This window comes from Lissotriton vulgaris, chromosome 9 (assembly GCF_964263255.1).
Source record: "Lissotriton vulgaris chromosome 9, aLisVul1.2, whole genome shotgun sequence".
Classification (NCBI taxonomy): domain Eukaryota; kingdom Metazoa; phylum Chordata; class Amphibia; order Caudata; family Salamandridae; genus Lissotriton; species Lissotriton vulgaris.
Genome location: NC_141697.1, coordinates 131,423,632 through 131,446,720, shown reverse-complemented (window position 1 = coordinate 131,446,720; position 23,089 = coordinate 131,423,632). Strand labels below are relative to the sequence as shown.

Genomic DNA, 23,089 nt, shown 5'->3' with positions numbered 1-23,089 from the left:
GTGGCCAATCGCTGATCCAGGGGCAGTACCCCCTGCTCCAGGCTATCCTTGAACATCGCCAATAATGGCTCACTGAGTGTGTCAGACATTGTTTGATACCATTCAACCGGGATCCCGTTGGGGCCCACTGCTTTTCCTGTGTGAAGTGTGTTAATTGCTGCCTGAACCTCTTGTACTGTCAGGTCTGCCTCCAGTTCCTCCACTGCGTCTTGAGGCAGGGTTGGGGTGCGAACCGGTTGGAGAGCCAGCGTCGCATCAGCCTCTGTAACTACCCTTTCAGGAGTGTATACCTCTTGAAAATGATCTGCGAGGAGATCAATTATTTCCGACGGTTGCGAGTGTAGTGTCCCACTGCGGTCTGCCAATTGTAGTATGGTCCTGTTACCTTCTTTTCTCTTATCTAACCAGGCCAGCAATTTACTGGCCTTGTCACCTATATCATATATTCTATTCGCTGTTGCTGTTATATTCTCCATCGTTTATAGACGGATATGATCAGTGTGGGCTTGCTGGCTTGGTGTAAGTGTGTGTAATGTTTCCTCCGTCGGGTGTTCCATGTGGGCTATGTTTGCTATCTCTAGGTCCAGCTCTAGGTCCCGCAACTCCTGCTGCTGCATGCTTTTATGTCCCGTTATTGTTGTAATGGCATGACCTCTCAGGACCATTTTGTATGCTTCCCATAAAGTAGTGGGGGAGGATACCGAACCAGTATTTTCGGCAAAATAGTGCTGGGTCGCCTTTTTCAGTTCTTTCCGTACATGTGGTACGTTGATATACCCCGGATAGATTGGATATAGTCTTCTGCGCACCCTTCCAGAGCATGAGATGTTTAGTAGTAAGGGGGAATGATCTGAAACACCCCTGGGCCTAATCTGCACATCACTAATTGTAAGTTGACCGTACCCCAATGTAAGAAAGTAGTCTATACGGGACAGACTATTATGGGTTGCCGAGTAATACGTGTATTTCCGATCCTCAGGGTAAAGGTGCCGCCAATCGTCCACCAGCCCCTGTGCATCAATGAATTCTTGAAAGCGGGACGGACCAGACACGTGCGCTCTGGCCGGGTATCTATCCTGCGTGTTGTGTGCCACTGCGTTGAAGTCTCCCCCCACCACCAGGTCACCTTCTGGGAGATCTAGCAGTAATTTCCCTAACTCGGGTAGAGTGGTCGCGTGCAGTGCCGGTGGAATGTATACCGAAACCACGTTAAGTGGTTTGCCCTCCCACTGTCCAATCGCCACAGCAAAGCGGCCATACTCATCGGTTCTCGTGGAATATAGTATAAAACGGGATGTCTTTTTCATCAGTATACCCGTTCCACGAGATCCGGAGGTAAAGTCTGAGTGTACCACCATACTGTATCCTCTTCTGTCCATGCCTTGCTCGCCGTTCCCACTAGGTGTGTTTCTTGAAGGAGGATTAAATCTGGGTTCAGTCTCTTAATTCCCTGCAAGACCAGCCCTCTCTTTATCTTATCCCCAAGACCTCTCACATTCCAGGACATCACTTGTAGTGGAGGTATCGGGCCTGTGCTTATATTCTCATGTTGAGGAGTAGATTGCGAGTCGCGTGCCATGCACACCTATCAGGTTTAGTCTGTACATTCCAACATCTACGTGCCATAGTACTCAGGACATACCCCTGTAATCTTTCAGTTCGCCGTGTTGCCTATTATTTCAGTCAAACAAAACAAAAAAAACATGAACCCCCCCCCACACCCCGAAAAACCCCCCTCCCTGCCCCCCTGCTATACGGACTCAGAACTGCCCGCCCCCCCCCCAACTTAGCAGAGTGCCTGTCCCATTCCCCACACCAAATACTTGCTTGCGGGGGTGAAGAGTCTCCGGAGCCGGCGGCCCCTCATACACTCCACGGAAGTCCTCAGCCCAGTGTCCTGCAGCCGGCCCCCAGGCAGAGTCTAAAACTAAGAAACAAAATTGGTATGTCCTTTATGAGGATTAATGTCCCTTGCTGGTGCCTTCCTCCATCGTGTCTTCATCTTGTGAGTTATCTTCTTCCGTCCTGTGAGACGTCTGCGAGCCCTCTGGGAATCCTACGTTTTTGTCCTGTTTTGATCTGTTGGATCTACGAGGTTGTGTCGCAGGTCTCCACCCATCAAGCCAGTCTCTCGCAAGGTCAGGTGTATCAAAGAACCATGTTTTATTGTCCGATACCACCCTCAATCGCGCCGGAAAAAGCATGGAGTAGGGGATCTCTCTCGCCCACAGTTCCTTCTTGACCTCCAGAAATGTCCTTCTTTGGCGCGCAACTTCCGCCGTATAGTCCGGGAAAAAGGCCAGAGTGGAGTTGAGGATCTTCACCGGAGGGGACACCCTAGCCGCCTGCAAAATGGCGTCTCTGTCCCGGAGGTTGAAGAGCCGAGCCAAGATGGGTCTTGGCGTCGCTCCCTGCTTAGGATTGCCCCCCGGAACTCGATGTGCTCTTTCCACAGAGAAAAAGGCAGACAGTCCCTTGGGTTGGAGCTCTTTTTTAATTAGGTCTTCCACGTAGAGATCAGTTGCTCTAACACCTTCGGATTCCGGTACGCCAAGAATTCGTATGTTGTTCCTTCTTGAGCGACCTTCCTGGTCATCCAGCTTTTCCCGCAATGTTCTGTTCTCTACCGCCAGTTTTTGCATCTCTGTCTGGAGCTCAGAGACGTCCTCCACTAGGGACTTCGTGACCACTTCCATCGATTTCACTTTCTCAGACATTTTTTGGAAGTCGGCACGGATCAATGTGATCTCAGTAGAGATTGAGCCCACGGTGGCCTGTACTTGAGTCAGTGTCTTCATGACATCGTCCAATGTCGTTTTTTGCGTGTTCGCCCCTTATGCCATCTTGCCGGCTGAGGCCGACGGGGAGGACGATGCCCCACCACTGGCAAATCGATCAATTCGGGTCTGTATGGCACCCCCTCTCGCATTCTTTCCAGCCATTATCACCCCTTCGTACCCTAGAAGCCTCACCGGGTACTCCGACCAATCGTTCGGGGCGTCACGGAGAACTGGTGTGTAGGTGGTCAACACCTGTCTCCTTATGTGTGTAGCGGGCCACCTCCTCCCCGCACGCTCAGTCCTTGGTTTATAATTCCTTCAGCGGGTCTGGTGCCGGTGCTATGTGGCCAGAGGCTCCACTCTCAAAGTTGATCTCGATGGGGAGGCGACGGCGTCCAAAGGCAGTCGACTCGTCGAGTATTATGCACCAAGATGGCGGACCAGTCCTTTGTTCTCCTTAGGTTTCGGTTTCACTTGTCTGCCGTCCGGAGGAACTTTCTCCTGATCTCTTGGAGATCGGCTCCTTAAATGTAGTCGTGGCTAATGAAGACAGTCTTGCCGCTTCCAAGCTCATGAGCCACTTCCCGGATTGCGGTCGTGCATTTCCGGTGGAGACGAACCGAGCCTCCCCCGTCTCTTGACGGCCGACAGTTCAGGACACGTCCCGGCTTCTCATGGCCAACCAGGCCTCAGTGTCGTCTCGACGTATTTTCTGTTTCCAGTGTCGGACAGACTTCGAAGTTGCTGCCCTGGGTCCCGCCCGGTCCTAGGCTTCGGAACCCTCCGTTAGAGCTTCTTTTCTGCACGGATAAGTGGTCGGATATTAGGAGAGGCCGTCTGGTCAACGGAGCTCCTCTGTTAGGCTGCCGCCATGCTCGGCTGCTAGCCACGCCCCCCCATAAGTATGTTATTTTTTTACTTCTACGCTATCCAACACTTCCCTACTGTTGCACTCTCTGGAGTGGGAATAGTAATTTTTACTCTTATGCTATCCAATGCTTTCTCTACTGTTGCACTCACTGGAGTGGGAATAGTAATTTTTACCCTCTCGCTATCCAACGCTACTGTTGCACTCTCTGGAGTGGGAGTAGTCATTTATACCCCTATGCTATCCAACACTTTCCCTACTGTTGCACTCTCTGGAGTGGGATTAGTAATGTTTACCCCTACACTATCCAACACTTTCCCTACTGTTGCACTCTCTGGAGTGGGAATTTACCAAGAGATCGCTCAGGTACCAAGGCATGGAGCAGTCAAGGAATCACGATCTAGGGGGTCATTAGGATGACGGGCGGACTTGGTCCGCCCGCCATCCTATCGGTCACTGGAACTGCCCGCCATAGGGGTGGGGGTCCCGTGGGGGGTATTAGGATGTGCCTGCATTGTAGCGAGCACCGCCCGCCACATTGCTAAAAATGCACGAATAAATGTGTATTAACAAAGCCGCTTTGTTAATGCAAATGCAGGGGGGTATCACAGGTACCCCCCTTGTGCACCCCCCCCTCTCCTTCACTCCGGAGGCCCGCAGGGGGCCCCCGAAGTGAAGACCGCATGCCTTTCCGTGACGGCATTGCCACCACGGAAAGGCATCTGTTTTGGCCCATCATAATATGGCTGGCGGTGTCTAATAGACACCGCAACCATATTAAACCTTTTCCGCCCCGGCCGCAAGGCGACCGGGCGGAAAAGCGGTGGATGGTCTTTCGGTCCGCCGCGGACCCCCCAGCCATCCTAATGTGGCGCGGGGTCATTTCAGTGTGGATGGCAGACTGATTGCCCCCGCCAGGCCGGCGGTGGCTACCGCCAGTCTGACGGGGGCCTTCCCCCATCATCCTAATGGGCCCCCTAGAGTAACTGAGTAAGAAGAAATCAGTTCAAGACATAATAAACTCCTGGGTAATTGCTGCATGGTATCCGTATCTAGAAACTTTGCCTAACCACGGGCTAAGGTGCGAAATTCTAAGGGGATGAATTGGCATTAACCCATGGCTAATGGAGGGAAAAATAAATGTAGAAATGTTATACCCAGACGGAACATGTAAATGTGGGCTTGGGACCACATCTGAAATGTTTCATATATTGCTAGATTGCCTTGCGGTTTTAGATTTGAGAAAATTGTTCTTACGCTCAGTATTTTTAAAATATGGAATAATGTCACAAGCCCAAGCTATTGTTTTACTGACAGAAATGACAATTCTTGATATTGCTATTGCATTTGGAAGCCACATGAAAGGCATAAACCGTTTTGCACGGGATAAACTCAAGAGAGGGTAAAAATGTACTTTACTCTTAAAATCCCCCTATTCCGAGAATATAAACATCTAAGCCTAAAGAACATTTTATAGATCCAATGGTTTTAAATTATTGCTGCTACTGGGGAAAGGATGTGGATGTACCCCTTCTAAATTAGAGTATTAATGGTACTGCTGTTTAATGATGTTATGCTATTTTAATTATTTAATTGTGTACATAATATTGAAAAGGTTGATGCTATTGGAGGAGAAGGTGGATACCGGACTGTTTTAACATATGTATTAAGCTAAGCTAGTTTTAAGGAATTGTATGGTTTTATTTGCTTACGAGATCTTTTTGTGTTTAAAGTCTACGGTCTAAATAAACAGAGTTCTCAACCATTGAGAAAACACGTTTTCACCCCCCCTTTTTTCTCGGCCTCCCCTTGAACAATGACCCCTAAAATTTCAAGATGGGAGCTGATCAAAAAAGAGAAACTTTTTGGAAAATGTCGTAAAGAATCGTCAAACGACGCCAAAGTTATATGCAGATGGAGAGCTCCAGGAGAAGGGCCGCGCAACCCCCCTCCCAACATGACTGAATCCCCGAGACTGCGGGGACCTTAGCGGGCACCCGCAGCCCCAGCAAGCCCCCGCTATTATTTTTTAAGAAATGCCCCCGGGACCTACCCGCCCCGGGGTCTCATTAAAATAAAACACGGGAACCCGCGATCCCAGTGTGGATTACGCCAATTTTTTTAGGGAATTTGTTTGGGCCCTGGACGTCCTTCTGGGACTCCCTGACCAGGCCTTGGGGCTCAGGGTGTTTCTACCCTGCCCCCTTCTCATGTTTTCTACCTTTGTTTCTCTGTTTTCTAGCGACTCGCTTCTACTGAGCCACAAGATGGCTGCCAACACTTCCTGGTTTGGAGTGTTGGCAGCTAATTACAGTGAAGCTTGTGCACAGGACTTAGGCTCAGTCCAGATATTGAAACTTTTTTCTTTCTAATGTATCAGCAAGTACTGAACTGATTTACACCATTTTTTAAAAAGTTCACTTTCTGACCCACGCACTACCTTTGTGCCAAATTTGGGGTAATCCCGTTCAGTAGTTTCAGATATAGCCTTGCACAAAGTTTCCAATGGGAAATTAATTTTTTTTGCCTTATTTTTTGAATTTCTCAAAAACAACTGAACGAATTTACACCATTAAAAAAAAGGTCGCTTTCTGAACCAAGCTCTATCTTTTTGCCAAATTTGGGGTAATTCCTTTCAGCAGTATCGAGCTGTAGCTCGTCGCACAGTTTCTATGGAAATTAACATGGGGAAATTGCGTTTTGGGCCCACCTTTTTTTCTCAGCCCCCCTGACGAATCACCCCAAAACTTTCAAGATAAGAGCTGACCTAAGAAATGCAACATTTTGGAAAATTTCACAAAGATTTGTCAAGTTATTAGCAAATCAAAAAACGCTTTTCCTATGGAAGTAACTATACCTACCTACCTTACAGTAGGTGATGTACACACACACACACACACATACACACACACACACATATATATATATATATTAATATATAGTGCTACATTTACTCGCATTTCAGTGGTATATTCCCAAAAACACACTGGATGCAGGCTGCCGTTGTTGTCACAGCAATATTAGGAGAGGAGTGTGAAGGCCAGAAACCCCAAAATGCACCTACGTATGTGCCTTGTCCCTCCACTCAAGACAACCCGGAAAACAAATCATGGAGTCTTCCTTCCCACTGACATGCTCAAGGTCTCGAAAGAAGAGGCGTGCAAAAAGCACCAGAAATTCCCACTTCTATTTGTTACATTGTTTACATAAATGAAATATAATATTCTCTTTTTAAAACACCCAGTATATGAAATAGAAACTCAATATCCTGGTTTGAAAGCAGACTTTTAAATCTCTATGCCGCCCATCCAGTCTGGGTTGTTTTCTAAATATCTACCTTAAGATGTAAGTTTATCCTGAGTTTTTGGGTCTCCAGAACTTCTTTGACCCAAACTGAAACCTTTAAGGAAGGCAATGGATGATCCTATGGATGTTTTGCCCCTTTAGATGCTTTTCTGAAAAGAGCCACATGCTTCTTGTAATGCATTCAGGCAGCCACACTGATGCTGAAATTTACCTGGTACCATAAACTGAATTACAAACCATAACCCCTTGTGTGAAGCAATAAACCTTTGTCTCCTCCTTAGTTTTTGTCCAGTTCTAAAATGACCTCCTTAGTAAATATATAAGTATTAAAATGTGTTTATCGCCAATAATAATGAACATTTTCATGTTTCTTTACTAATCACTCTTGATTTGAGCCAGCCATGTGCATTGATGCATCAGATGGCCTTTATGACAAGCCAACCTACATGTCAGGAAACATGATCGGCTGAGTGTGATGTGGTCAGCGCCTAGAGGCAACTTGTGATCCCACCTACGATTCGTCGTCAATAGGAGTTTGGGTTTGTTGCTTTGATGGTTGCCGTTGACTTGTCATGCACTGTGACTAATTTCAGGGCGGGAAGAAGTAAAAGGAGTGGGATCTGCTGGTGCAAGGCGTTACACGTATATAATCCATATGTCCAGTGTTACAAGGTCGTGCATTTGTGTATTAAATATATGAATTTTGCGTTGTTTGTCATTGTGTGTGTCGAAGCGCCTGCACGCGCTTCCTGTATGACTTTATTTGGAAAATATGCGAGTGTGTGAAAACTTAGTTCGTGTTTGGGCAAAAAAAGAGAGGAAATACGTGCGTGTGACTGCCTGTTTTGTGTGTGTGCCGTTTTTGTGAAAAACAAGTGTATGGATGTGTGGTTGTGTGAATGTGTATGTGTCTGCTTTTGAGTGATAGATACCTACTCTTGTGGCGGTGTGTGTAATTTTAAGGTTTATGCACGTGCTTCACTCAGGACATGTCCGTGCTCTGGTCAGCTTGCGTTAGTCATTCTGAGCTGTATTTGCAGTTTTGCTTTGGCTGACTTCTCTGATACAGCACGCGGATGCCGCTGCGGGCTCGAGCACTGCTTTCCCTGCAGCTTCCGTGCTTCCTCTCCAGGACCGGCGATGCTGCGCTGATGTAACCGCGCTCCCTGCATCCTTCATTCAGCCCTGGTTGGCTGCAGGCTGGCGCGCGCCCAGCTCCCGCCCCTTATTCAGATGAGGTCATTGGTTCCCTTCCTGGTACCCCAGGCCCCTCCCCTCCATCACCAGTAGGGGCAGCTGGCTTTCATTCGGAGTGGTCCTCACCGCTCCCCGAATTTGCAGAATCCCCCCCAGGAGGAGAAAGCGCACACCATCCGGAGGGAGGAGGAGAAGGGGGTCTGCCAAGCTACAGGGATCCCCGGCCCGTGGCAGTCCGGAAACTGCCTGCGGTGTCTACAAGTATTTACAGAGACGGGGACCTCATTTACCGGACGTGCGTGGGCACATCTGGCGCCGTGTGAAGCAGGTGCTGGGCTATGAGAGGTGCATGGAGTGCGCATGGATGGAGGTAGGGCTGGTGGATTGTAGCCCCCACTCTGAACCTGTTCCCCGGTGAGGAAGGCGTTCCAGCACCAAGGACAGCGCCAGGTGCAGCGATGGAGCATCCTGGGGCAGTGCAGGTCTGAGGCACTCTGCTCCTCAGAGTGGATGCGCTGCACCGCAGCCGCACGGCCTCCGGCAGCAACCCGGAGCACAACTTCAGCACCCGGACAGCTCCCTGCCAGGATTCGGTGCGCTGACCTCGGCTGCAGCTCACCGGGCACCACTGCAGCCTTCACCAGAGCTGAACACAGGGCACCTCGACGGCTCCACAGCAACACCAGCAGTATCCGGACTGAACTGCAACCCCGACATCTCTCCAGGAAAGAGACATTCCCTGTGCGGACAGACAGTGCACCATTCCCCCTTCAAACACCCACCTCTGCACCACACCGACCTCCAGGCACCACAGGCAATAGTACTCCCTGTACTGAAACCCACCACAAGCAGCTCCACACAGCAACCCCTGAACAGAACATCACTGAAAATTGGCATCTCACTGGGAGTCACAAACATCCCCATTCCTTGGACGAAAATACACCAACAGCTGCACAGCCAACACAGGCACCACCACTGAACACCCGCACGTCACCGGCTTCCCATAAATAAACTTCTCCTGCACTGCTGTGCTCCCAAAATAATCCCCAGCAACGACAGGTAGCAGCGCCCCTGCACCTCGCCGGCTTCCCATACTTTCCCTGCACTGGTGTACCCCAAAAGAACTCCCCCCGAAACCACAGGCAGCACTGGGCAGCACTGGGCCAGCACTGCACCAGCTACACATGCATTATCTTCCCCTGCAGTGGTGTGCTCTTCAAATAACTCCAGCCACACCAGGCAACACCATCCCAGCACTTCACGAGCTTCAGACATATCCCCAGCACTGGTGTGCTCCGTAAATAACTCCCACAAGCAACAGACAGCAGCATCCCACCAGCTTCACAGACACACACATATCTTGCACTGGTGTTGTCACAAAACATCTCCCCAAAATAGCAGGCAGCACCGCCACTGCACCTCACCAACTTCAAACACATTCCCTACACTAGTGTGCTTTGCAAATAGCTCCCCAAAAGACCAGGCAGCTGAATCCCTGCACCTCACAAGCTTCACACACACACACACACACACACACACATCTCTTGCACTGCTGTGCTCACAAAATAGCTCCTCAGCAACAGCAGGCAGTACCGCCACTGCACTTCGCACAGACGCCCTGCACTGGTGTGCTCACAAAATTACTCCCTGCAACAACAGACAGGAGCATCCCTGCACTTTACCAGATTCTATCTCTCTCTCTCACACACACACATCTTGCACTGGTGTGCTCCCAGAGAAACTTCCCAGCAACAACAGTCGGCACCACTCTGCACCACCCCTGAACGTTACTAGCTTCAAACTCACATCTCACCCCCACTCCCCCTGCACTTCACTAATTCCACACACATCCATGCCCCGGCGTGCTCACGAGACTACTCTCCAGCAAGAATAAGGCAGCAGAACCACTCCACCTCAATACCTTCATTTCCCAGATACATCATTCGCATGCGCCGGCGTTCACCCAATCATCTCTACAACACCACAGCCAACACCACTCCCTTGAATGCATGCATCCATACCCCCACATCACTCCAGGAAAAGGAGGCCTCGGCTGCCGTGCCTTGACCTACTGGGACACCCCTCCAGCCCAGGTAACCGCACAGACATCATCAGCCCTCCAACGACCGCAGCCACCCGTTCTCCCAGGACGGACCACTGCACGTGAACAGGCCCCAGCCACCAAAGACACCCCAGCGCCCTAGGGGCAGAGACATTACCGTCACCTGCACCAAAGTCCGACCGACAGCTCTCCAGCACGCACAGCTACTCCCAAGAATGATCCACGTTGCACTAGAACAGACCTCTAGGCGCCAGACACATCCGCTTGTCCTGCGCTGATCTCTGTTGCACATCTGCCCCCACCCTCATCCCCCCACCACAAAGACCCCCTTCAACAATACGAGGGACCTCAACAAAACTCCGGTCATCAGTGACACCTTTTTATTTTCTGGACCGCAAAGGACTTCCAGTGGGCACCAGTCCGACCAGTTCCTGCCATCAACATCCCGCGCTCACCAGGGCAGCCACGGACAGTCGGCTGCACGGGTGACCTTTCATGCCAACATTCACCTCCGGAAGAACAGCGGGGGCCTGGCGTGCCCGGGCGCAGTTTAGCGGCGGTATTTTTCAAGACAGCAAACACCTGTCCAAGCCGGAAGTGGTTGATGCTGGTTAATAGGAACTGCTGATTGAAGCGGTGCACGGGGGTAAACCCCGCGCCGCAGAGGAGACGCAGCGTTGAAGCCTGTGCCCGCTCACACATGACCTGTCTCTCTTCCATGCCCCCGGTTCGAGTGCGTCCTTCCCGCGCTCTCTCCTCTCTAGGCAGGTGGCCCTCCTTGCCTTCCTCGTTGCCCCAAGGCTGGCCTCCGGGGTTGGGGGTGATGGCTACCCTGGATTCAAGCACGCCCACGCTGGAGCTGCAGCCTTGAACCCCGCTTTTACTTTGGAAGGGAGGGGCGTGCGACCGTACATGTTCTCACCACCTCCTGGGACCGAACAGAAACATTACGTCTATGCAGCTGGGGGTGCAGCTACTCCCGGGGACTCCCTACCCAGCTGACGTGGAATTTAGGTGCTGCCGAGACTCACCATGGCCAATGAACCGGTGATTTTAAACGTGTATGACATGGTAAGTGCGACTTCCGGTTCGTGTGTGGACTATGCCATGTTTTTTGTTGTGCTCCTATAACTGCTGGTTGATTCTATGTCATGCTGTCAGTCCAACCTTCCTTTTAAGCGTCAGACCATGGCATTCTGGGACATGCAGTTTTCGCTAGCCCATTTCGGCCAGGGGGTTCTACTTCCTGGCATGCAATGGGCTGTCGAATCAAAATTGAGGCCCTGGACTGGAGCACGAACTCCTGATTCCAATTGGAACCTCTTTCTTAGACCACCTATCATTTCCTGTCCGTTTCTTTCTCTCCTGCTTGTTTTCCCTCTCTCTCTCTCTCCTCCTACTGAGTGACTGCCTATTGTGTCAAGCCTTGAGCCGGTTGTCACATAAAGTCTTCTCACGCCAGGACTTATCACCTCGTACATATGACACAGAAAGGGAAACCGGGTCACCAGAGCATGGCCCTACCGAGCAGTGCTGAGTATTACTCGGTTTAATGAGCTTTTTCTCCAGCTCCGAGAAGGCTGAATTGATCTGGGTGATTCGAATCCTCAGGTGTGCAGATTATGTCCACATATTCAGCAGTGAGTGACTTGTTCACTGATCTGCAGCTGGTGACTACGTTTATTAATTCATCCATCCTAGGAGTCTGCGCATGACTTCATAGTAAGAGGTTAAACTCAAATGGTCCTCTCAGCGTTTCATCCTTCTGAGGTTGATAAAATAAAACATTTGGGCAAAATAAAGATCTGTAATTCAGCGCCAGGATGCACAACATCAGGGTAATAATAAATGTATGTAATTCAGTGCCAAGGTGAAAAACATATGGGTAACAATACACATCTGTAATTCAGCGCCAAGGTAAATAACATTTGGATAACAAAACACATCTGTAATACAGCGCCATGGTGAACAACATTTGGGTAACAACAAACATCTGTTATTCAACACCAAGGTGAATAACATCTGGGTAACAATACACATCTGTAATTCAGCACCAAGACGAATAACATCTGGGTAACAAACATCTGTTATTCAGTGCCAAGATAATTAACATCTGGGTAACAATAAACATCTATTATTCAGTGCCAAAATGAATAACATCTCGGTAACAATAAACCTGTGTTATTCAACTTCAGGATACCTGTGGTGGACGTTTGCTTTACGCATACCTGTATTACGACTCACTGGTTGAACTTGAAATCGGTGGAACTCCCTTGCCACCTGCCCGGCTGCTCCAGAGCCCTCATATCTCCCACTTGTATTTGCGAGTAGCTTACCCAGTCCAATTTTTAGGTCGACCCTGGGCAGTGCAGGCGCTGCTCTGCGAGGCATGCTGTATTCAGGTATGAACTTGAAGCTCCACCCATTTTCAGCCCATTTGTAGGGCGAGCTTAGGCAGCATGCATGCGCTGTCTGCAAGACCTGTTGTTATCTCCTCTATTGGCTTTCGGCATGCCCATGAATTTCTATTTGTTCATTGATGTGCCATTTAGAAATACATTTTTTTTTGTTTTTTTTTTAACTTTATTATTAACATTTTCAGGGTAAGAAAACAGGCATAATGGGGCATTACATCAGCTTCTTCATCAAAGAGCACTAAGAATATATAGCAAGGCGACATGGTTTCATAAATACAGGCAGTTGTCAGAGTGTACAGAAAGAGTAATAAATTGCACCAGCTTATAATAGAACTGTCATATAGACACATATCTTAGGACTACACAGAGAAATACAGGGTTTTTATTGGTGCATTGGGTCTGATTCTCCTACCTTTGCGTGCTTGGGTGACACCCAGGCAATTTCACTAATTTTGTTTGCTTGCGTTGGCCATCCCAATAATACGTTTGTGGTTCCTCCTGGTCATACTGATATGCCATTTTATTTTCTAGGCTATCAACATCATTTTAGGCTTTCAGTTTGTTTCACTGAGCGATGCTCTGTTCGGCACCTGCAAAGTGGAAATTTCTGTCTGGTAGCTGTTGAGCTATGCTAATTGCTCTAACTCACAAAAAATGCGAGACCCATTGCATTTGTAATGCTTGTTTCAGTTGGCTCCTGTTGTTTCTAAATGGCTGCTTTTGATTCATGAATTGGCTTAGTAGTCCCTCCTTAGTACTGCCTTGTCTGCATTTGTAACCTCACATGAGGACTGGACTTTTTACTTGTGTTGTTACACGGTCTGTTTTATCTAAGTCTGTGAGCACTATTTCCTTTAATGATTTTCTCCTGTTGCAGATATGAAATACTTTCTTGCAAGGGTGCCCATTTTGCCTCCGGGCACTGCGCTACCGTTTCAGCACAGCACTCGCTTTAAAATTTTTAGTACTAATAGGGCCAACTTGACAACCACATGCTTTTTTTGTTGTAAAAGCGCCCGATAGCACACTTTCACTTTAGTGGTGGCGGAGAGCCTTTCTTTAAACAAACTGCGTCTATAGAAAGGGGCGTGGTTGCCATTAAAGTGAAAGCACAGCTTTGGGCACTTTTGCTGATTGGCTGCCACTGTCTGTCAACACTCCAAACCAGGAAGTGTTGGCAGCCATCTTGTGCCTCTGTAGAACCAACAGGTGAACGAGTCACGATACACTGCTTTGCCGACCGACCCTTTTTCCACAAAACGTTCAGATTCGAACTGCGCTCCAAATACATGGTGTTTCACCTCACCTTGCACGACCAACTGAGGCGGTTTTCATCTCCTTATTGTTAAGAATTCAATTGAAGTTATCCAGATTTTCGCAGACCGACTAAGGAGGTCTAATCTTTCAAACCCTAAGGGAGTACTTTCTTCAGCAATTGAATAGACATCGTCCTGATGTTGGTCTTCTTGACATCTGCAACCAAGACCGAAACGTCGACATTCCATCAACTCCTCTAATGTTGTTTTATAACACGAATTTACAACCACATTTTATTGATTAATTTGGGTTGTCTTTCTTCACTAAATAGGAGCTGATGTGTTTAGTCATGAACTATAGATAAAACTTTGCTAATCTTTGTTCATGATTCCTTGCTAAAATTAATTTGTGTATCTATCTCCCAAAACTTGTTTTCAGTAAAGACTTTTTGAAATATAAATCCCTCTGCTCTGTTTTACTTTTTACCTTCCATTAATTAATTTATCTATATACAACAAGAACGTTATCCTGTGGATACTATTGAGTGTGTTACTGTGGTACAACTCACAACTCAGACTGAATAATTTAAAAATAAATCCCTTGTAGCATCCTTTGTTTTGAATCTGTAGAACCAAGGCACAAGAAAGCAGTGAAACAAAGGTGCAAAACACGGAAAGGGGGCAGGGTAGAAGCCCCCTGACCCCCTAGGCCTGCTCAGGGGGTTCCACAAGGACCCCGAGGCCCAAAAATAAAAAAAATTCTGTTTTTCCTCGTGGTACGCTCAGGGTACGCGTACCTGTAAGCGTACATAGGAACGCACCCAGCGCTTACCCCGCGAAAATTTCCACAAAAAAAAAATAGTTTTTTGGCACCACAGGGTCCTTCTAGGCCCCCCTCAGAAAACCTAGGGGATCAGGGGGTGTCTACCCTGCCCCCTTATAATCATTTCCCCCTTTTTATTTTCACCTCTTGTGTCTCGATTCTACCGAGACACGAGATGGCGGACTCTCCGGACTGTTTAGAATGTTGACAGACACCCGAGAGCCGATCAGGTTTCGGCTCGCGCACTTCCGTGGCGGCCGGGTGCGCTCCCCGGTACGCATACCCGTAAGCGCTGGAAGCGCGCATATAGATATATATGTGTTTTTTAACCTAATTTTCGCAAAAACCACTGGAGTAATTTTCACCAAATATAGAAAAGGCACTTCTGCGTACCAGTCCCTACAATTTAGCAAAGTTTGGTATAATTCCGTTCAGCGTTTCGGGCTGTAGCCTTGTCTATTCGTCCTACGGAAATTAACATGGGGAAAACACGTTTTGGGACCCCCCTTTTTTCTCGGCCCCCGCATGACGAATCCCCCTGAAACTTCCAGGGAAGGAGCGGAGCGGAGCTGGCCTAAATTTTGGAAAATTACGCGCAAATTTCTCAACCGGGGCCAAGGTTATTACCAATAGAATGTTGCGGATTTCCTATGGTAGCTAGTTCCTAACTATATATACATACTGGCTATCGCCAGTAGGTAATATATATATGTATATATATATATTTGTATCCGCACTGCACTTTTCACTGCGACAGTCTCCAATAACCGACCCCACACAGGAAAGAACACGGAAGACCCAGAGTGCAGGTGAGTTTCCTTTATTCATCAGCACACCACGGCAGCATAACGTTTCGGCCTACTTGGTGCACAGTCTATGTATATATATATATTTGTATGTATATATATATACATAGACTGTGCATTTGGGGAGCTAAATGCCAGCAATGCAGTATTTCAAGTATGGACATCAAAGTAATTACAGCTAATTGATTATGGTTTCTGTAATATGTGTTTTTCTGTGACCAATGGTTATTAGGTGCTTTAGAATGAATTGAGAGTTTTTCACTAATACTGCACCACGTACTTGATAATTCTCTAGTATTTTTGGTAATTTCTGGATTATTGTTCAATATTTTGCAACTTTTTTAATATTTTGGAATTAATCATGCAACACTGATTGGTATAAATTTGTATACGGGGCCAATGGAAACTTAAATGGCAACCTCCGTGTTGCCACAAGCCGATCCACGGCGAGATCACAGTCCATTGCCCACCGTATTAAGGAGAGGGTTACTTGCCGATCCACGGCAATATTACGCTGTAAATTCCTCGTTGTAAATATGTGAGGTTTTTCAAATGTTTATTAACATTAGCAACCACTAAATGAATGTGTTGTTTAATCTCAGTCATGCTACTGTAAGAATTACATGCACTAGCAAGATGGCGCTCACGCGTCAGTCCCCTCTCTATGCTTACCAACGTGAGTTGCTTGTGTATTTTGAAATAAAATGGCGCCTGATCGCGCATTGCGGTGTAACAAACATTGAGGAAGGAAGCGTGGCTTCCGAAACGCGTCTGTGCGAGTAAAGTTGCTACCAACGAGAATTCCTGTGTGTGCTGTCCTTATTTCCACCCGGGACCGGGAGGGAGAGAGCTTTCATATGTATGTATATATATACATATATGCACAGAATGTCTCCACACACGCTGCTTTCTATCCTCCAGGATCGGCAAAGCACGAAGAGAGAGACACGGACCACAGGATCTGACATCAGGTTAATTGTTTATTGTGCAGGTGAGGCAACAAACAGCATGACGCGTTTCGGGCCCGAGGGCCCTTGGTCATATACATATATATATATATATATATATATATATATCAAGCAAATACTCCGACCACTTCCACCAAAGCCTCGGCGGCGAAGAAGGAGAAGCGAACCTCTTTTTATCAGGCAAGATGTTCTTTATTCAACCATAAATATCCAAGTCAGCAATCGACAGATGACGCGTTTCGGGCTCGAGAGCCCTTGATCACATAGAGACTGGTTTGGTTGTAGCCATTTTTAAATTATATGCCCCATCCTACTCTAGTCACGTGGTCAGTAAGTTAACATGGAACTGGAAAACAGACTTAGGAAATAATAGCTATTGCAGATAGGTAATTTCACATGCTATTGTGCAATATTAAAATCGCTATCTACAATGATTTCAAATGTATGTATTTCACATTCAAAAGGGGCTCAATTTCGATTTGCAAATTTTATAAAAATTCATAACATAATCTTTACTACCCGATAGAAATGACATCGTTCCTTTTATATGTACAAATATATAAACAAAAAAAGGGGATTTATTTTATACAGATGCCATATCACTTTTATATTATTAAGTTGTTGACATATTTCCAACCACGATTTACCATAAAATCTTGATAGACTAAAAACATTCCTGGATAAATCCATATACAATGCCTTCTGCTTAAATGCAAAAAACTTACTCCATTCATGAAAATTATTTAAAGGATGTACAAAATTGAGCATAGCAGCAATCATTATTATGTGGAAAGAATAGTGCAGGATAAGATCTCAAAAAAGAGATAACGTTGAAATACCAAGGCAGACAAATAGATTATAACACGAGATTACAGATATAGTATCGAACCAAGAAACATATGCTCAGTACAAAAATCATCCACATCTCTATATATAAACTATTGTACACATCCCTGGCATTAGTGCAAATAAGCAAGGTGTAATATTACCAACTATCCCTGTATATTGAACAAAAAGAAACCCAAAATCTATAAAAGGCAAATTTTAAAATACATATAGTAAACAGAATTGTCAAAATCAGATCGTCATTTAAGCTTTTGATACATGCAATATTTAGAACAAAGAACAGAGATATTGAGTCTTATAGACAAGTGTACATATCTTCCGTATTGTTAAGTCCATTAGGACACTTGCAATCGAAATCGAGAATGAACTTTGTTTCTAATCGTCTGAGCAATAACTCTCTATTGCCCCCTTTACGCTGTTTCGGAGCAGAGGACACCACAAAATACTGCAAACAGGTTAAGTTGTTCTCGTGCACCTGCTTGAAATGGCGCGCCACAGGATAACTAGGATCACTGTGCAAAAGTGCGCGTAAATGCTGTAATATTCTCACGTGCACCTGTAGCTTACTACTCCCAATATAATTGAGACCACAGGTGCACGTGAGAACATAGACTGCGAAGTCAGTCTTGCAATTATAGTTACCCAATATTCTGTGAGGTGTTGGGCAAAAGGGGGTTTGATAGTCAGTTTTGTTAACCCCAAATCTACAAGCACGACACGTGGAACATTTATAAAAACCCGATTTGGGTTTTAACCAGTTAGAATTAGTTCTAATTTCAGGACTGGTTGGATGAAACATAGAACCCATGCTCTTCGCTCTGCTGAATGTTATAGTCGGACTTTGGGGCAAACTCATTCTCAAAACAGGATCAGTTAGTACTATTGCCCAGTTCTTATTGACAATAGACCTGATTTTCCGCTCATTCTCACTGAAAGTTGTTATCAATCTGGGACATTGGTCATTACGCCCCATGTCTGAAGTGGCCATGGGTTCCAGAGAGTTACTTAAATCAACTAATTCTTCCCTTGACTGTGGCAAATATATATATTCCGGGGTTTAAAAAGATGTTAAAGAACAGAGAGGTCTTCCATACTCAGTGGAGGACTGAACTCCATGGAGGGGAGGTTTGTGTATGTGACAGGGACCTTCAGGGAAAGAGAAATAGACATTCTACCTGCATATGCACCAAAAGAGGGCTAGAAACTCATGTTTGAGAAGGTAAGAGAGTGGGACTGGATAGAACTAATGTGTCCACAAGCCATCAGCTTAGAACCAGAGGAAACTCAGGATAGACAGATACCTTCAAGAGCCATGTTTAAAAAACACTGGAACTGGGTCTCCTAAGACATTTGGTAAGAAATAAACCCCCAAGAGAGAGGACATGGGTTTCTCGCATGTCCACATATCATATTTAAGAATAGATCTGTTGTGGGGCCCCCACTAGAAGCTACAACCAGGACAGAAATAGCAGGGACAGCATAATCAGATCATGCTTTAATTACCTTGAAAATTAACTGGGGGATAAGACCAAATAAGAGGGACATCAGGTTTGCAAATGCCTATAAGTAGATACATATAACACAACATCTATGGGGTGCTTTTAAAGCAGTTATCAGAGGCCAATGCAGAGAACAGAAAGAAATTGGAATCTTACCAAACAGAAATTAGAAGAGAGTCTAACGCCAGAAGAAGGGAAAAAAAGGGAACAACAGACTCAGGGGTCCCTCAAAGCCATCATTTCAATGAAGGCCTAAATGAATCTCTTGGCAACAGAAACATCAGAAAAGGCACTACTGTGCTTGAAGCAAATGTCCTGCAAGAGATTCAACAACTCTGGCTCTCTTTTAGAATGACACTACACAGGGCAGCTGCTAGTCACAGAATTCACAAGGCTAAGAACCCAAGGGGTAGCTTTGAACAGGGAGAGATGGCGAAAAGAGAACACTTTAGGGACTGTTGTAAGAATCTGTACTCCAAGGATAGGGCCAATAAGGACTTTTTTGTCCCCAGTCTGTCTACTCTCGCTAACCCCTAGTATACAGGAAGCCTTGAGTCCCAGATTACAGAGGACAAGGACTCAGCTCCAATAAAACACCTGGACCCCAATAAAACCCCAGGCCTAGATGGGTTGGAGTATCTTTTATTAGCAGTTGTTAGTACAAGCTTTAAAATATTTCCTTCAATCTAAAGCAGTCACCCCCAAAATGATGGAAGCCAGCATCCCCTTGATTTATAAACCGGGCCAGTCTGCACACTCTTGTGCTTCCTTATAGCACTGGTAAATACGGAGGCTAACGTTTTCACCCACATGCCTTATTTGATCCATCAGATAAATCAGATTTCATCCCAGGGAGACAAACATTTGCTAATATTAGACATGTTCACCATCATGTGGAGAAATTGAAAAAAAGGAACGGTATGATTAAGGGGTGGGTGGAATTTTCCATTTTGCCCGCAGAATAGGCGGAATTTTGGCCACTCCTCATTACTCTTTAATACAGAGTTCTGGCCAAATTCCGTGGTGGTACTTTTTTTTTCCCAGCGAAGCTCCGGAATATGTGAGCTGGTGATCACAAGCAATATGTGCCTTCCCCTAGCTCGATTATCGAATGCGGGTAATTGCAGGTACTTGCGAGCGGTCATAGGGCCACCATTTCAGTAGATTTTCTGTCACTTGAGTAGATTTTGTACTCGAGCGGCAGCAAAATCAACACCAATGGCCGTGCGCTCTTGCATAATGCATGGATGAGTTCATGCTGATTTTCAGCGCTGCTCACACTACCAGCGCTAAGTTGTAGCACGAGCAGTTTGAGCTGCATATTTTCCGTTTGTTGGTTGGAAGTTAGTAGAATCTAGTAGAGTTTTTCTGTAATTCAGTGTAATTCGGAGGAGTGGAACTATGCGAGTTCTGACCATTCCTAATTACGAAGACCATATTGGCTCTGGATGCTGAAAAAGCATTCAAGTGGGTCAAATGGTCCGTTATGAGTGTCTGAAACCATAGATTTGTGGCCAAATGCGAGAACCTTTATCAAGGCAAACTAAAAATCCCTAACTGTCAGAATTACAATCAATGGTTCTTAAACTGCTGCTTTCCACTTAGCAAGGGGAATGATGCAGGGTTGTCTTCTGTTCCATGGTGGTGGAACCTTTGGCTTACAAGATTAGAAACTGTGGGCAAATTAAGTGCCTCGCCTTCAGAGGAGGCCAGCATAAAATCCACTATTTTTCACTGACAATATTTTACTAACCATAATAGACCCAGACGTGTCCATTAAAGCCTCCATAGACATTATTCAAATTTGCCTTTTCCAGTTCAAGGTGAAGTTGAACAAGTATGAAATACTAAGTATGGGGCTGTCCCAGGAAGCAAGGCTAGCTCTTCTCACATTCAGTATTCAAAGTGGAAGATTAAATACTTCGGGAGGTGCATTGCTCCAACTTTGGGAAGACTTGATGATGCTACCTACTTTATACTCATCTCTTCCATTAAAGCTGACCTGCGCCATTGGTGCCCCTTGTTTTTTTTTGTGCTGGGTAGGCTTGAAAAAATTAAAATGAATGTCTTGCCCAAGTTACTGAACCTGTTCCAGGCTCTTCCCTTAATAATTCCAAAGGAAGACATAACAGACTTATAACGAGCAATAGACTCCTTCATGTGGGCAGATAAGAAAGCAAGAGTTTCAAGGTCGGCCCTCTCTCAGTTAGACGGCACCCATGAGAGCTCGTCCTTCTTGACCTCACATGATACCATAGAGCTAGCCAACGCCACATTCTTTTTTGACTGGTCTCTCTATGAAACGGAGAAACACAGGATCCATATGGAGGCAGCCATGTTGGTTTGCACACCATGGGATGTGGTGTGGCTCCCAAAGCCACTTTGACCTCATGTGAGATATGTCTTGGACATTTTCTGCGCTACACTAGAGATCTGGGACAGGGTCTCCCATTCACACTGCTCATCCTCAATCCTGATGTCTCATCAGGAGTTGACTGGGGGCAATTTGATAAATGGCGAGAGAGGGAATTCAGAACGCTTAGGGATCTGTTTGCAAGGGCAAGATTAAGGCCTTTAAAACATGCAAGTATGGATTCCTGTTGGATGAGTCTGAACGCATAATTGTTTTTCAAATCTTTTATTAGGTTTTATCTCCTGGGAAGAAAATTGTGGACACTATGGAATTGACCCACTTTGAGAACCTTTCACCACATACACCGCCACATAGGGACTAGTCTCTAAAAATCATTCTGCCTTATCTGAGGTGGGCCAGAAGACTGAATGGTAATTTATGAAGAAATGGAGTAAGATTCTGGGTAGGGAGTTCTTCAGGTGCATCTCAGAGGAAACCTGGGATGGCAACCACAAACTGTGTTGTAGTACCCGAAATAGGGTAACACTGTACAAACACATGACTCCTATGCATATAAGTCCAACGAAAAAAAAAACTATTTATAGAAATGTCGATAGAAAATGGTGGGGGATTGTGTACTTCTCGGATTGTATTTTTCTTGGTAAGCACCCGCCTGCTCATTCTCTGGCATCTATTTTAGCTCCCTCTTCCCCCCTTACTACAGCTCCTCTATTTTTTCTCCTTCAAGAATGGCTGTTCACCATTCGTGCCCTCACTTCCATATTTGTTACTATCCATGCGGGAGTTTCCACCATGTATGTGTCTCCCTATAAGTGTTTATAAGTGTTTATTCACGGCTTAACTTATGTAATGCACGCATGTTCACTCTTCCCAGTTCACAGCGGAATCGCTCACCTTTTCATATTTCTTAGACACCTTCACGAGGCCAAGTGTAGAATGTCTATGCATTTTCCTTTCTTTCATGTTTTTATCTCTACTCGCATGGCCTCCTTCAGACCTAGTCATTAAGGCAAATGTGTAATTGTTCTCTATTTATGAGGTGGACCCAAACCTTGCTACATGAAACAGACTAGTCCGTATTTTACTATCATGTTTGTACCTGAACTGGTGCTCTCTTTTAATTATTTGTATTTCCTTTTTCCCCCTTTTCTTTCTCCTAATTGTACCTCAGTTATTACAGGCAATTGCATACAGGCATGCTTATTCGAAATGTCCTGATGATGATCCGTTTATTGTATATATGGATCGAAACGCCGCCGACACCCGATACACATTATACACTGCTCTAAATTGTCATTTAATGTGTAAAGGTGTTCTCTGGCAATTTATTTGTTACATTGAACGTTGTGTGTTTAACAAACCTACAGCTTTGCCTGAGTCTTTTGTGTTCTTCATTGATTGTCCCTCTTGGTTTAGTTGGATGCAGACTTGTGTCCCACCTCTAGAGCATGGATGCTGATTGCAATGGAAAGTCTGACATGGGATTTGCATGTTGGGGTGGGTGTTGGACTTGGCCCTTTTTGCAGGGTCATCCCTGAACTTTTTGCCTTCCTCCCAGTCTTTTTTCTGACATGGTGTTGGTGGTTTTAGGACTCTGGGCACTTTAGCACTGCTGTCCAGTGTAAAGTGTGTGTGCTCTCTGTGGTAAACATGGTAAGATTGGTCTACACCTGTTTGGCGTATTTAATTTACCTATCAGTCCCCAGTAAAGTGGTATCACATATACCTGGGCCAGTAAATTAAATGCTACTGGTGGGCTTGCAGCGCGGACTGCGCCACCCACCAAAGTAGCCTTGCAAACCTGTCTCTGGCCTCTCTCATTGCAAGGCCTGTGCGCGCAGTGTTACTGCCGCTGTGATGTGGCACCTAAAGCTTGTGCCACATCTT

The 23,089-nt window shown here is 46.1% G+C and overlaps 1 protein-coding gene across 1 annotated transcript in view; it reads left to right on the top strand.

Annotated features, from left to right (window-relative positions):
* The first annotated feature begins 10,848 nt into the window (after positions 1–10,848).
* LOC147689710 (deubiquitinase DESI2-like) overlaps positions 10,849–23,089 on the top strand; it is a 304,893-nt gene continuing 292,652 nt past the window's right edge. The window contains exon 1 of the mRNA XM_086937190.1: positions 10,849–11,284. Within this exon, the coding sequence (XP_086793316.1) occupies positions 11,246–11,284 (39 nt within the window). The 5' untranslated portion in view covers positions 10,849–11,245. The remainder of the gene's footprint in view (positions 11,285–23,089) is intronic.